The 14398-nt window shown below is 39.7% G+C and overlaps 1 protein-coding gene across 2 annotated transcripts in view; it reads right to left on the bottom strand.

Annotated features, from left to right (window-relative positions):
- The window catches only part of LOC117539084 (homeobox protein MOX-2-like), a 52270-nt gene that overhangs the window by 17410 nt on the left and 20462 nt on the right, over positions 1-14398 (bottom strand). For both annotated transcript variants that reach the window (XM_034205110.1, XM_034205111.1), the window contains exon 3: positions 3882-4054. In XM_034205110.1, the coding sequence (XP_034061001.1) occupies positions 3882-4054 (173 nt within the window). The remainder of the gene's footprint in view (positions 1-3881; positions 4055-14398) is intronic.

Here is a 14398-nt window from a genome sequence, read left to right as displayed (position 1 = left end):
CTGATCTCTAAAAACGTTAATGGATCAAGTGTTTATTCATGCAAATTATATTAAAGATATTAGGATACTCTTATGAAGTAAAAATAGGTGTATTTCAGTGCTGTAACTTGTATAAAAAAGGTACACAAATAAATCACATTACCTGTGTCGTCCAGGCATTTCGTTGAGTTAATTTCTCTAGTTCACGTGTTATTCTGGGCCTGCTCTTGTGACTCCCTGTTTTATATTTTTTGCAGTAAACTCTCGCTTCGTAACTTCCTGCCTTTGTGTTTTTTACCGCCGATGTGATTGTCGACCCGACCATGATTGTCTACACCAGGGGTCGGCAGGGCGCTACCATATGTGTTCGGGATCCGTCGCTTACCAATGATGTCACGCATTGTGATTCGCTGTACGGTAATCACACGCTGATTGGTGTAACTAGGGGCGCTGACTAGGGTATACCTGGGATAACGGGTCACAACAGTAAGCGACCTGTTATCATTCAGGAAACGACTGCGAAGCATCTGGGGTGTTTTCTCCACATAACTGCTCACGTCACTGTCACTAGTTTACGTGCTGAACTTGTCAGGTGCGCAAAAGAAGTGACTGACCACAAGCGAGGTGACTACCGTGAGTTTGTGCAGCTGTGTCTTGTGTTTCTGGATACAGGTGGTGAAGAGCAGACTGCAGTGACCTTCCAACGACCGGGAGTGCTCCACAAGGCACGATGGATGGCCAAGCTGCTCTATACTCTCAAGCTGGCTTTGATGAAGCAGCACATCGCGTTGCTTCCCCAGGGCACAATTACCACATGGCAGCAGGTGACGAAGATTCAGGCATTTGCCATTTTCATTACACATATCTATGCAAAGTGGTGGTTGACCTGCGAGAAATCTGTAGATGCTGCCTGGAATGACCTGACACTCTACCACCACCTGCAGGCATACAAGGCTGTAGATGAGGGCATTGTAGCATCAGCGATCAAGGCACTGGAGAGGCATCGCTGGTATCTGACAGGTGAGATGCTACCCCTGGCTCTCTTCAGCAGCAAGGTGCCCAATGAGGACAAGCGTGCACTTGCCAGTGCGATCTTGGAGCACAAGCCCGCCGATCTCCCCATGCACATCCCTGAGCAGCGCTTTGGCACTGGCTTTGGCAAGCCAAAGTTCCCCACCCTCTTGCCAACCACCAGCTTGGCTGATCTCGCCAATAAGGATTGCTGGTTTGGGATGCACCAGCTGCACATGGATCCAGAATTTATGTCTCTCGATGTGAAGGAATGGGCGACCAATGCTGCGTTAAAAAAAAGTGAGGTCAATGTATGTGCAATGAACGTGGTCAATGACTGTGCCGAGCGTGGCGTCAAGCTCACGTCCGACTTCGTCGCAGGGGCCAGGAAGGAGCAGCACCTGCAGAATGTGCTGCAGGCAGTTGAACATGACCGCAGCCAACAGCCAAACCTTCGCCGCTGCAAACACAAGCTAATCGCAAGCTAATCGCAAGCTAATCGCAAGCTAATCGCAAGCTAATCGCAAGCTAATCGCAAGCTTGCGATAGGACGGTTACTCTTGGGTGGCGGGTGAGGAGACATATCTGGGGGAAGACGCACGGGCTAGGTTCAGAGTTCAGGTTCCATTTCCTCTCTCTTTCTCCCTGGTGATGTTGCTCAGTGTCGCGGACTCTGGCACAGACTGAGCAATTCAGTTTGAAGTTTAATTAGGGTTTGTTCTTTTAAGTGTGTCAGTATCGCCCCTTGTGTTTAACAATAAAGTCAATTAAACTTTATATGTGTGTCCGACATCCATCACTGCTGCACAAAACTCAGGGTAACGTGAACATGTCCCATTGAGCTCCATTAATTTTGTCTATAGGACAAATGAATGGAGAATCTTGAAAGTTGAATTCTGAGAAATGCCCAAGTTGCCCAAAGGGCAAACAAACAACTTTTACTTTGATAACCCAATAGAACATGTTACTTTATAAAAGTTCACTGTACTCAACATTTCCAGGTCAACCTTTTGGCAATTAGACTAAAAATTGCAAATTTTTCAAAATTTCACAAAAGTTCATGTCTTAGGTGGCACCCCTAAATCTCAATGGAATTCCTCAAAACTTTGCAAAAGTAATTTGTATGTTAATTGGAACACAATGCAATGCCAGCCAAATTGATATTTTGAAATTAAAATGTCCCATTCAAATTTGATGCACCCTAACTAGGGCTGTACCCAAATATCCGAATATTCGTTCGTTGGAGTACTATTCGGATATTCGTTTTGTTTGTTTTTTCCCCGTTTTTTGTTCAAATTGAATTTATTGAAATCTCCAACATCAACGTAAGAGCTTGTGCCTCTTCGGGGGGTGCTAACACTTAACCATAAACGTTATTGTTTACTTTCTCCGTCTTTATATGTAAATATTACTTTTCTCCGTTAATCTCCGTCACGTTGTTTCCATAGCAACAACAACTTCCTGTCAACTGCGCTAACTCTCCTTCAAAATAAAAGCATGTCCATAAATAGGAAGCCAAGCCAAATTACACTTAAGACATATACAACTGCAACGAAAGTAACAAACACAATGCGATATCCTTTTCAATTTCAAAGAACACAAATTGGGTTACATTAACAAATAAATATAAAACAACAATACTGTAGAATAACAAAATGAATGCCGTGAATACACCGAAATACACGTGTTGAAGCGGTTCGCTGCTGATCACTACCCCCCCCCCCGCGCGGGCCGAATATTCGGACAAAGTAAAGAATGAAGTGTATGTTTAAATGTTAGCACCCCCCGAAGAGGCTCAAGCTCTTACGTTGGGTCTGGAGTTTCAATACATTCGGAATTTGGCCGTGTAAAATGTCCTCTTGGGTTGCCGTTCAGCCAATGCGTGACGTCATTGGTAAGCGTAACGGACCCCGAACACATCTGGTAGGCCGAACACATATGGTACCTACACCGGCCCGGCTAAAATAACTGGATGGCCTACCTGCCTGTCAGCCTTCCATCTGTGCACAAACTTATCTCGTGCACTCATTGGTCATGTGCGCATTCGTGTGTGTTGGAGGAAGGGCTCTGTAAGGAAGTGGCAGATTTTTCCCGGTTTTGTATTTTCAAATTCTAGCGCACTCGAGCTGGTTTCTCCATTCTTACCTACCCTACCTTTAACTCTTTTTAGGGAGCAGCTATATGTTTTATTTATTTCAAAGTGGGCCCATTTTAATTATATTTGTTTTCCTTCAAATGTGCAGAGGACTCCCCAAGTGCTGTGTTTCATTTATTTTAAAGTAGGCCTGTGTATTATTTGTAATTCTCCTTATAGGAGTTATTTGTTTCTTATTAGAGGTTAACAGTTTTATATAATGTATAATAATAAATGCAAAAAAACTGTAGTTTTTGTCTATGATATAACAATAAATACAACTGTATAAGCTATCAAGCTATGAAATATGTTTTGCGGCTCCAGACAAAAAATTTTTTGGAAAAGGGAGCAAAATGGCTCTTTTGGTCAAAAAGGTTGCAGACCACTGGTCTACACCTTTGCCCCTTACCTTGCGTATATTAAGTCTGCGTAGCCTATGTAAAGTCTGCATTTCCTGTCCCAGTTCGTCTTGTCTCATTATGCCAAGCCTGCCAGCCATCTCCCGTGACATAAGTATCCATTTATTGATTTTATTTGTGTCAAGTGTTTTTAATCCTCAAGATGATTTTTTTTATCCTCGAGGGAGCATTTCACTACATGCCTTTGTTAACTTTAACCTTGTGTCAGATTTGAATACAAGTCGTTACAAAATGAATACCTCATTAGTTGTATTTCATGACTTGGAGCATACTCATTGTGCTGCTTCTGTTTCCCCCTGCCCTCACACTGATTCAGAGTAACTCAGCAGGTACCGTACTTGTCGTTCCGTGAGGTCAAGGTTGACGGATATTTCGTAGCGTCTCAGTCTGGTCAGATAGTTGTGGTGAGCGAAATCGGACTCCAGTTCCCGGATCTGCTCTTTGGTGAAGGCTGTGCGCTCCTTCCTGGGCTTGCTGCTCGTGTCTGACTTATAGCTCCCGTCATGGGGCTCTGAAATGAAAAACAGAACTTTTTCCAACCACAGCCGAGTTTCCAAAAGAGAGGAGGGAGGAAGGACAAAAAAAGGGGTTGACATTTTCTAGTGGGATGACAAACTGCAGGGGCCCATCGGAAACAAAAATAAAGGGAAAGCAAATTAGCAGTGTGAGGCGACTTTACTGTATTACAGGGATCCTCTGGTACCAGAGAGAAGTTTGGTTTCTATTTTCGGTAAAAACATTATAAGTCACACTGTGCCTTGAGATCCATCCTTCAATTATTAGCATCTCTAGAACAACAGCACAAATACAAAAAAATCAAGCTATTTTCAGGGAAACAATACATTAGAGGATAATTACAGTCTATAACAACTAGGAGCTAATTGTTTTAGTTTAAATCATGATTCTGATTGGTTATTGGTTACACCATTCTGACATGATTCACTAATGGTTTATATAGCTATGTTAGTGGTGCTCTTTAATAGGCTACGTTTGTTAACCTGGTAGATTGTTCACCATCAGAATTATCTAGGGATGTGCAAAGAGCCCAGTATCTGTATTTCCTCCTATATTTGTTGAGGCAGCAACATTATGTCTTTGAATAAAAGTGGATCTAAGCATGACATCTTATTTTGAATATACTTCTAATTTTAGTGTTAATTTTGGGGGCGGCAGTAGCTCAGTCTCAGATTTGGTTTGGGAACGGCAGGGATTGCTCGTTCATAACCCGAGAGGAAGATAACACAGAATGGTAGCTGGAGAGGTGTCATTGTGTATGCCTATAGGTCCTATGCCTTACAGTTTTTTTATTGTATTTCATAATTACGGGAAATCATATTAAAATTACAAGAATAAACGGTTTATTGAAATGTGTGATGTATTTTAACAAAAATAAATTGTAGAAATGGAATATATTATTTATCTGTTTTTTAGCAGTTTTTAAATGCGAATTTAACAAAACTAACCGTAAAAATAAATGATTTTCTGTTGGCATATTAGCCGCATTTTCTGTAATTTTATTAAAAAATACTTTTGTTATGGCTATATATCACTGTCAAATACATAACAAATACTGTTAATACTCATTAAAAAAAATTATAATTGCAAGAAAATATATGAGTAAAGAAAGAAATATTTTGTAATTTTGCTTAATTTAACCATTACTTTACATTGATAAACTGAAAAAAACACAGGTATTGACTATCCTATTATAGTAAAGAAAACTACATTTTAACACATTTTGACTTGTATTACTTTGAGGATTAAATTGTTAAATACGTGAATTTCAGGTCATAAAAACTGTGTAAAACCATATGAGTAGTTATACACATACCACTTTCGTCTCATTAGTATGCATAGAAAGTGACAGGTCACACCTCTCCCTACTTATTAAGCCCCGCCCACTTCCGGCTAAACCCCGCCCACTTCCGGCTAAGCCCCGCCCACTTCCACCGGAAGTCCCGCCCACTTCCACCGGAAGTCCCGCCCCATAAGCCCCGCCCCTTCCACCGGAAGTCCCGCCCCCACTTCCGGTTTTTCAAAATAAAATTAAAAAATATTTTAAAAATGATAAAAATAAAAATGCTGCCCCTACCGGTCACCCCCACTTCCGGTTTTTCAAAAATAAAATTAAAAAATATTTTAAAAATGATAAAAATAAAAATGCTGCCCCTACCGGTCGCCCCCGCTTCCGGTTTTCAAAATAAAATAACATGAAATGTAACAACCATATATTTTAAAAGTAATGTCTCAGCTCTAAAGAGCAAGGTCCCGCCACCTAACCACTTCCTGTGCCCCTGTATACAGCAGTATTGACTGTAACTTACAAATACTTGCAAATAACATGAAATATACAACCATATATTTTAAAAGTAATGTCTCAACTCTAAAGAGCAAGGCCCCGCCACCTAACCACTTCCTGTGCCCCTGTATACAGCAGTATTGACTGTAACTTACAAATACTTGCAAATAACAAGAAATATACAACCATATATTTTTAAAAGTACTGTCAATCTCACTAACTCTCTCTCGCTCTCTGCTATTCTCTGCCGTGAAAAGTTTGGTGAACAGTCAAGACAGGTGTGGGAACCATAAAACCCCCAGACATCCTCTGCGGGACAAATGGTGGGGCGATGGGGAGGACACACACACACACACACACACACACACACACACACACACACACACACACACCACTCACCCCCTCTTCCGTTCAGGATGTTTCTTTTCAAGTTTTTGTGAAACTGCTAAAGAAGTATTTGTTTTGCAAAAGAGGTTATTTTCAAAAGATCTTATTTAGGTTTTAATAGTGATACCTAAGGGTATTCTCTTTCAGTATATGGATTTGTGAACTAATGTGTAATTACTTTTATTAACTATAATTGCACAGGATCATTCTAAGAAGAGTGAGAGGGCTAATGAGCCAGCACCATACCTCCTCTATGCATTTTCTTGACCTGTATCTGATCATGAAAAACTTGACTCTTTTAAAAAAGTTATTTTTCATCTATCATTTTCAACCATGCAACAAGAGATCAAATTTAAGAATAAGTAATAGTTTGTCACGATTTTACGGGAAATAGTCAGTGCGCAATGTCACATCTTAAAGACAGCTTTAACTGGATAAATGGTTAGTCTTTTTTCAAAACATACCGTACGTTCTGCATGTTAGTATATTTGGTCAATCGATTAGACCCTACTGCCCTAGACGCATGCCCTCAATAGGGAAGTCACGCTTTGGGAAGAGGTGTTTCATTTCACAGATCCACCTTGATTTGTTGTTGTGAGGGGTGAAGGAAGAGGGACGGGGGAGGAAAATTCAGAGGATGAAAAAGCAGAAAACATAACTTGTTTTTGTAAAACGGTCAGCACGTCAGTTTCAAGAAAGACGTTTGCATACATAAAAAAGTGTATCTTACAGTTCCTTTTGTGAGAGAATTACACACAAATCTGCAGAGTGTCACTAAAAAGTTGTAACACAGGGACTGACATTCTGTATGGGGTTTCACACGGACACAAAGTCTACTTCATTATCTACTTTGTCAGCTTTTATACACAAAAGTGTATCTTTCAGTAACTTTCTCAGAGAATTTAAGCATAAATCTGTCAAAGATTCTTAACGAAATCTACTTCATTATCTACTTTGTCAGCTTTTATACACAAAAGTGTATCTTTCAGTAACTTTCTCAGAGAATTTAAGCATAAATCTGTCAAAGATTCTTAACGAAATCTACTTCATTATCTACTTTTCAGCTTTTATACACAAAAGTGTATCCTTCAGTAACTTTCTCAGAGAATTTAAGCACGTCAGTTTCAAGAAAGACGACAATAATTAGTAGTTAGACATTTTGGAGAAATGTTCTCTGTCGTTCTTAATGCAAAAACAAATCATCTCTACTCCCTTTGGGTGAAGTCCAGGAATGTTCTCGGGGGGAGTGGACACTTGCTGTTACATGGCATAAAGCTTCTGCAGTGTGCCAATAAATGTATAGCTTCCCTAAAGCTCCATACATTTACACATATTGACTAATGACTCAGCACATGAGGGGTAAATACAAAACAAATCTAAATATCACCAATTATTCCAGAATGTGACTAGAATAGAGTCTAGAGAATGGACCCAGGCTTTGTCTTCAGCCATCAACTAAATAGGGGCGTGCTTTTTTTTTTGAATCACCAGTATGTTACTCACCATTGAAGACAGTGTTGAGGGGGCAAGCAAAGTGTACTCAGCGGCAGATTGCATGGAAGCAGAAAGGCCTGGCTCAGACACCATGTCTCCAAAGGTTGACGGGGAACTTCCAACCAGTTCCATCACCTGTTTAGCTTGAGGGAATTTAAACACCATTAAAAATATGGATTACAGAAAAACAATATATGTAGTAAATCGGGTAATCATTAATAAGGGGAAAATGTGCAAGTCTAACCTGAGTCTGGCATGAGCACTTGATCAATAAGGTGGATGACAATGTCCTTCTTGAGCACCATCTTGAGGCCATTGACTGTTAAACTCTCGCCATCACAGCCTTGAAATCAAAGTAACGCGTCTAAAAACATATATTTTAGAAAAGTAATGTTAGTCATGTCAAGTTATCAAGACTGCTGTGTTTCATCGAAACAGTGTACAGAGCAGAAAGGGGAACATTTGTCGCCACATTAACATACCGACTCCTCTATCAGTTTTTGCATACATAAAAAGTGTATCTTACAGTTCCTTTTGTGAGAGAATTACACACAAATCTGCAGAGTGTCACTAAAAAGTTTTACACAGGGACTGACATTCTGTATGAGGGTTTCACACCTGAGCTGCTGGGGGGAGGGCGTTGAAAAGCGGGTGAGTATGTTTTGGCTCTCTGGTGTGTTAAGAGTTACAGTCTTAAAGAAAAATCTGGTCAGAAAAAGTACTTAACTTTCTACCAGTTGTAAATTGTCATACATATAAAAAAAGTAAGAGACTTACTGTTTCCTTTGTGAGAGAATTACACATAAATCTGCAGAGTGTCTGTAAAAAGTCTCAAAATCACAAACTGCAGACGCCTCAAGGAGAGACTTGAAAAGATCCATGCGAGTGGGGGGGAGAAGAAGAAGACTAATAACCAGCAGTTGACTGAAGCCAGGGACTTTTTTCTTTAAAGTAAAATAAAAATGGGGAACTACCATGCAAAACGCTCTGTATATATTGATCAGAATGTAGTCAATACCCTTTTAATAAGTGTGGTGATGAGGACGATTGAAAACAGAACGAGTAGTGACCCCTGTGTAAACAGAATGGCTGAAGTTTGTAAACTAGAAGACATTTTGGCTATTGTGCGTTCTGGCAGTACTATCCCCGGTCATTGGGAAACGATTGTAAACGAAACATTTAAAGTGGTCCTGGAATCTTCATTTTCCGAAACATTCTGTAACATTATCTCAGAAATGAAACAAACATCAAAAGTGTATCATGTGCTATCAGTGTATGCTCTGTTTGTAGATGTAATGCATCTCTGTGCAGAAAGCAGCATACACATGAATATTCTGACTGAAGTGAAAAAACTCCATCACGATATCTCCAGTCATCTGGGGAACTCTAAGCTGGAGACGGTCCTGCGGATGTTGCAATCAGTATAACTATTTGATTTTTGGGTGTGAAAAATAAAAAAGTGTTTTTTACATTTAAAAACTGTTGTCTTCATTATAGCAAGGGGGAGCGTGTCTCATACATGTGTATTACAGTCCTTCTTTTTATGTTTTTCAGTGTTTTTCTGTGTGTCTGTACACACAAAGCACAAATCATTTCAAACAAACCCTGAATCAAATTTAGAGAGGACCATTAAGAGTCAGATTCTTAACAAAATCTACGGACACAAAGTACTTCATTATCTACTTTTCAGCTTTTATACACAAAAGTGTATCTTTCAGTATATTTTTGAGAGAATTTAAGCATAAATCTGCCAAATGTTTCAAAAACAGCCTTGTTTCACTGAAATAGCCTCAAAATCACAAACTGCCATTAAGAGTCAGATGCTTTTACGGAATCTAATAAAACAGAGTATTTTCTACAGATGACTCCTCCCACTCAACGCAATAAGTCCCATCCCATTCAGCAAATCATATAAAACTAAGGACCCCCACTAAGACGACCGTTGAAAGTAGCCATGAATCTGAGAAAAACCAAGTCTGATATAGCCTCCCCTTATTATCACCAGGATAACGGATATGGGCTTAATGACTGGATGTTACAAAGTAAGGGGGAGGATGTTCCCGAAGAAGAGCCCTCCTCTATATCATATCCATGTAAGGTCTTTAGGACAAAAGAGGACCACGATAACATGACATATGAAGAATATCTTTCTTTAAAAGAGGGTATTATAGATAACCTTGATAGAAACAGTATATCTCATACCACTCGCCAAGATCGCAAACGACAATTAGCAGAAAAGAAAAGAAAAAGTAAAGAAAAACGAAGAAAAATGAAAAGGAGAAGAAAAATGAAAAGCAAACGCAGAATGCGAATGAAAAGAAAAGGACGGAAAACCAAAAAGACAAAACGAAGGAAGGTGAAAAGAAAAAGGAACAAAGTGAAGAAATGTAATGGTGTTGTTGAGTCATTACCGGATCATAATAATCTTATAGATCATCTACCGCTAACCGACTGCTGCGAATGTGTTGAACAAATACCAAAAGCAATGGCAGAGCTTTGCTTCAATATAATGAGAGAAAAAGCACGATACTGTGGAATTGCCCAAATTGGTGACAGTGCCAGAACATGCATTAAAAGACTGTTGGAGGATTTCTATTCTAGTATCGGTTTTCATTACATCGAAGGATATGCCAAAACGTGTGACGACATAGACAAAGCTTTTGAAGACAATTATATGGTACCTGTCCTTACAGCTAAACAAATCCTACGCCAGGTATTCAACAGACCACAAGAAGCACAAGAAGCCCCAGAAAGGATTACATTCAGAGCTAATAACGGTGAAACCGAAGAAGAAGCAAAGCAGATTATAATCGTTGCGGGTGAAAGGATAGAGAATTTGCATGTGATGTTAATGCATTTATCTGATATAAAAAATGCATTTGTTTACTTCCAAGAGACCCCTAAACATCTACTTTGGCAATGTGAATTGAACGATAAACCGATCACTGTCAATGAAACGCGGAGAGAAGCAGCAGTGCAAATCGTTAAGTCTATTACCTTGTATGCACTACGGCATTAACTTGGTCAAATGTAATGTGTTTTTATGAAAGTGTGTTGAATGTTGTGTTTTCAATTAAACAACCATTACAAAATGAAAATGTGTTTTATTTTTTTTTGCTCTCATATATAGTAATAGTATTGTAAACGAAACATTTATAATAAATCTTCGACAGGCTGCCACACAGCCTGCAGTCCGTCACCCCGACCCTCAGTATGTGCACTAAAGAATGGGCAAAGATTACGGCTTTTTCGGTTTTCTAACCACCATTAGGCGTCTAAAAAGAGTTGGTTTTACTGAGGCACCATTTTTTGCACGTAATGGATGTCCTGTGGTGCTGGTCAGTCAGAGTTGAATAGACCTGCGTCAGGGGTTCACACCAAAAGCCATAAAGGAGTCTTTTGTCATTGATGAGCGAGGTCATCTCTCTCCTCCACTGGCCAATAAACTTTCACATTCTCCACTTTTTTATGATTTTGTTTAGCTCACGGACCCCAAACAAAAGTGCAAAGAATTGAATTAATCACAGGGAAATGAATAAAGGATTAATTTGCATTGATTTTTGCTCCACCACAAATGGAGTCATTTTCTTGACCATAAGGACCTGAGATGTGCACCAACCTGGTGACCAAATACAAGAAGCATCTGACCTATGTGCTGTCCAACAAGGGTTTCTCCACCAAGTACTAAGACATGTTTTGCAAGGGGATCAAATACTTATTTCCTCCACTATATTTGACTCTTCATTTGCTGTAACAAATATGCATTTCCTCTCTGGGGGACGAATAAGGGTATTCTGATAATTCCTCATACATACTCCTTTAAACCATTTTTTAAAAGTTAAGACATTCAATGGTAACCTTGTTAACAGAAGTGGCAATAACAGAGTGATATTGACTTTTAGTGATTTATTTATTATGCACTTTTTTCCTGCAGGTGTGGCTTGAGGAAGGAACACAGCGGCGGAGGAAAATGCCACAATGTCAATGGGGGTACATGAGCCAACCACCTTAGGTATAAAGGCAGGGTTGGGCTTCAGCAACACTCTCGTTTGCCCCGGGGCAAACTGAGTGCACGAAGGATGTACAGGCAATAAGGCTGTAAAACTCCTGAGCTCTGTGAAGTGTTTTCACTTATCTTTTTTATGTCTTGAGTATATTGTATGTTGCATTATTGGAGAAGCTTAGGACCCAGGGTTAGGGCTAGGATTTTCATTGCCTAAACAACGCTGTTGTGCATACAGTATGTCAATACAACTTGGTATGTTGAATTGAAACTTGTGTCCAACAGTATAATCAACCAGTGCTGCTATAAGCTCCGTGGCAGGGGGAGACGTGATGGCAGTTTATAGCAGCACTGGTTGATTATACTGTTGGACACAAGTTTCAATTCAACATACCAAGTTGTATTGACATACTGTATGCACAACAGCGTTGTTTAGGCAATGAAAATCCTAGCCCTAACCCTGGGTCCTAAGCTTCTCCAATAATGCAACATACAATATACTCAAGACATAAAAAAGATAAGTGAAAACACTTCACAGAGCTCAGGAGTTTTACAGCCTTATTGCCTGTACATCCTTCGTGCACTCAGTTTGCCCCGGGGCAAACGAGAGTGTTGCTGAAGCCCAACCCTGCCTTTATACCTAAGGTGGTTGGCTCATGTACCCCCATTGACATTGTGGCATTTTCCTCCGCCGCTGTGTTCCTTCCTCAAGCCACACCTGCAGGAAAAAAGTGCATAATAAATAAATCACTAAAAGTCAATATCACTCTGTTATTGCCACTTCTGTTAACAAGGTTACCATTGAATGTCTTAACTTTTAAAAAATGGTTTAAAGGAGTATGTATGAGGAATTATCAGAATACCCTTATTCGTCCCCCAGAGAGGAAATGCATATTTGTTACAGCAAATGAAGAGTCAAATATAGTGGAGGAAATAAGTATTTGATCCCCTTGCAAAACATGTCTTAGTACTTGGTGGAGAAACCCTTGTTGGACAGCACATAGGTCAGATGCTTCTTGTATTTGGTCACCAGGTTGGTGCACATCTCAGGTCCTTATGGTCAAGAAAATGACTCCATTTGTGGTGGAGCAAAAATCAATGCAAATTAATCCTTTATTCATTTCCCTGTGATTAATTCAATTCTTTGCACTTTTGTTTGGGGTCCGTGAGCTAAACAAAATCATAAAAAAGTGGAGAATGTGAAAGTTTATTGGCCAGTGGAGGAGAGAGATGACCTCGCTCATCAATGACAAAAGACTCCTTTATGGCTTTTGGTGTGAACCCCTGACGCAGGTCTATTCAACTCTGACTGACCAGCACCACAGGACATCCATTACGTGCAAAAAATGGTGCCTCAGTAAAACCAACTCTTTTTAGACGCCTAATGGTGGTTAGAAAACCGAAAAAGCCGTAATCTTTGCCCATTCTTTAGTGCACATACTGAGGGTCGGGGTGACGGACTGCAGGCTGTGTGGCAGCCTGTCGAAGATTTATTATAAATGTTTCGTTTACAATACTATTACTATATATGAGAGCAAAAAAAAATAAAACACATTTTCATTTTGTAATGGTTGTTTAATTGAAAACACAACATTCAACACACTTTCATAAAAACACATTACATTTGACCAAGTTAATGCCGTAGTGCATACAAGGTAATAGACTTAACGATTTGCACTGCTGCTTCTCTCCGCGTTTCATTGACAGTGATCGGTTTATCGTTCAATTCACATTGCCAAAGTAGATGTTTAGGGGTCTCTTGGAAGTAAACAAATGCATTTTTTATATCAGATAAATGCATTAACATCACATGCAAATTCTCTATCCTTTCACCCGCAACGATTATAATCTGCTTTGCTTCTTCTTCGGTTTCACCGTTATTAGCTCTGAATGTAATCCTTTCTGGGGCTTCTTGTGCTTCTTGTGGTCTGTTGAATACCTGGCGTAGGATTTGTTTAGCTGTAAGGACAGGTACCATATAATTGTCTTCAAAAGCTTTGTCTATGTCGTCACACGTTTTGGCATATCCTTCGATGTAATGAAAACCGATACTAGAATAGAAATCCTCCAACAGTCTTTTAATGCATGTTCTGGCACTGTCACCAATTTGGGCAATTCCACAGTATCGTGCTTTTTCTCTCATTATATTGAAGCAAAGCTCTGCCATTGCTTTTGGTATTTGTTCAACACATTCGCAGCAGTCGGTTAGCGGTAGATGATCTATAAGATTATTATGATCCGGTAATGACTCAACAACACCATTACATTTCTTCACTTTGTTCCTTTTTCTTTTCACCTTCCTTCGTTTTGTCTTTTTGGTTTTCCGTCCTTTTCTTTTCATTCGCATTCTGCGTTTGCTTTTCATTTTTCTTCTCCTTTTCATTTTTCTTCGTTTTTCTTTACTTTTCTTTTCTTTTCTGCTAATTGTCGTTTGCGATCTTGGCGAGTGGTATGAGATATACTGTTTCTATCAAGGTTATCTATAATACCCTCTTTTAAAGAAAGATATTCTTCATATGTCATGTTATCGTGGTCCTCTTTTGTCCTAAAGACCTTACATGGATATGATATAGAGGAGGGCTCTTCTTCGGGAACATCCTCCCCCTTACTTTGTAACATCCAGTCATTAAGCCCATATCCGTTATCCTGGTGATAATAAGGGGAGGCTATAT

The sequence above is a fragment of the Gymnodraco acuticeps genome, unplaced genomic scaffold (assembly GCF_902827175.1).
Source record: "Gymnodraco acuticeps unplaced genomic scaffold, fGymAcu1.1, whole genome shotgun sequence".
Taxonomy (NCBI): Eukaryota; Metazoa; Chordata; class Actinopteri; order Perciformes; family Bathydraconidae; genus Gymnodraco; species Gymnodraco acuticeps.
Note: the sequence above shows the minus strand (reverse complement) of the source record. Positions and strands in the feature narration are given on the sequence as shown.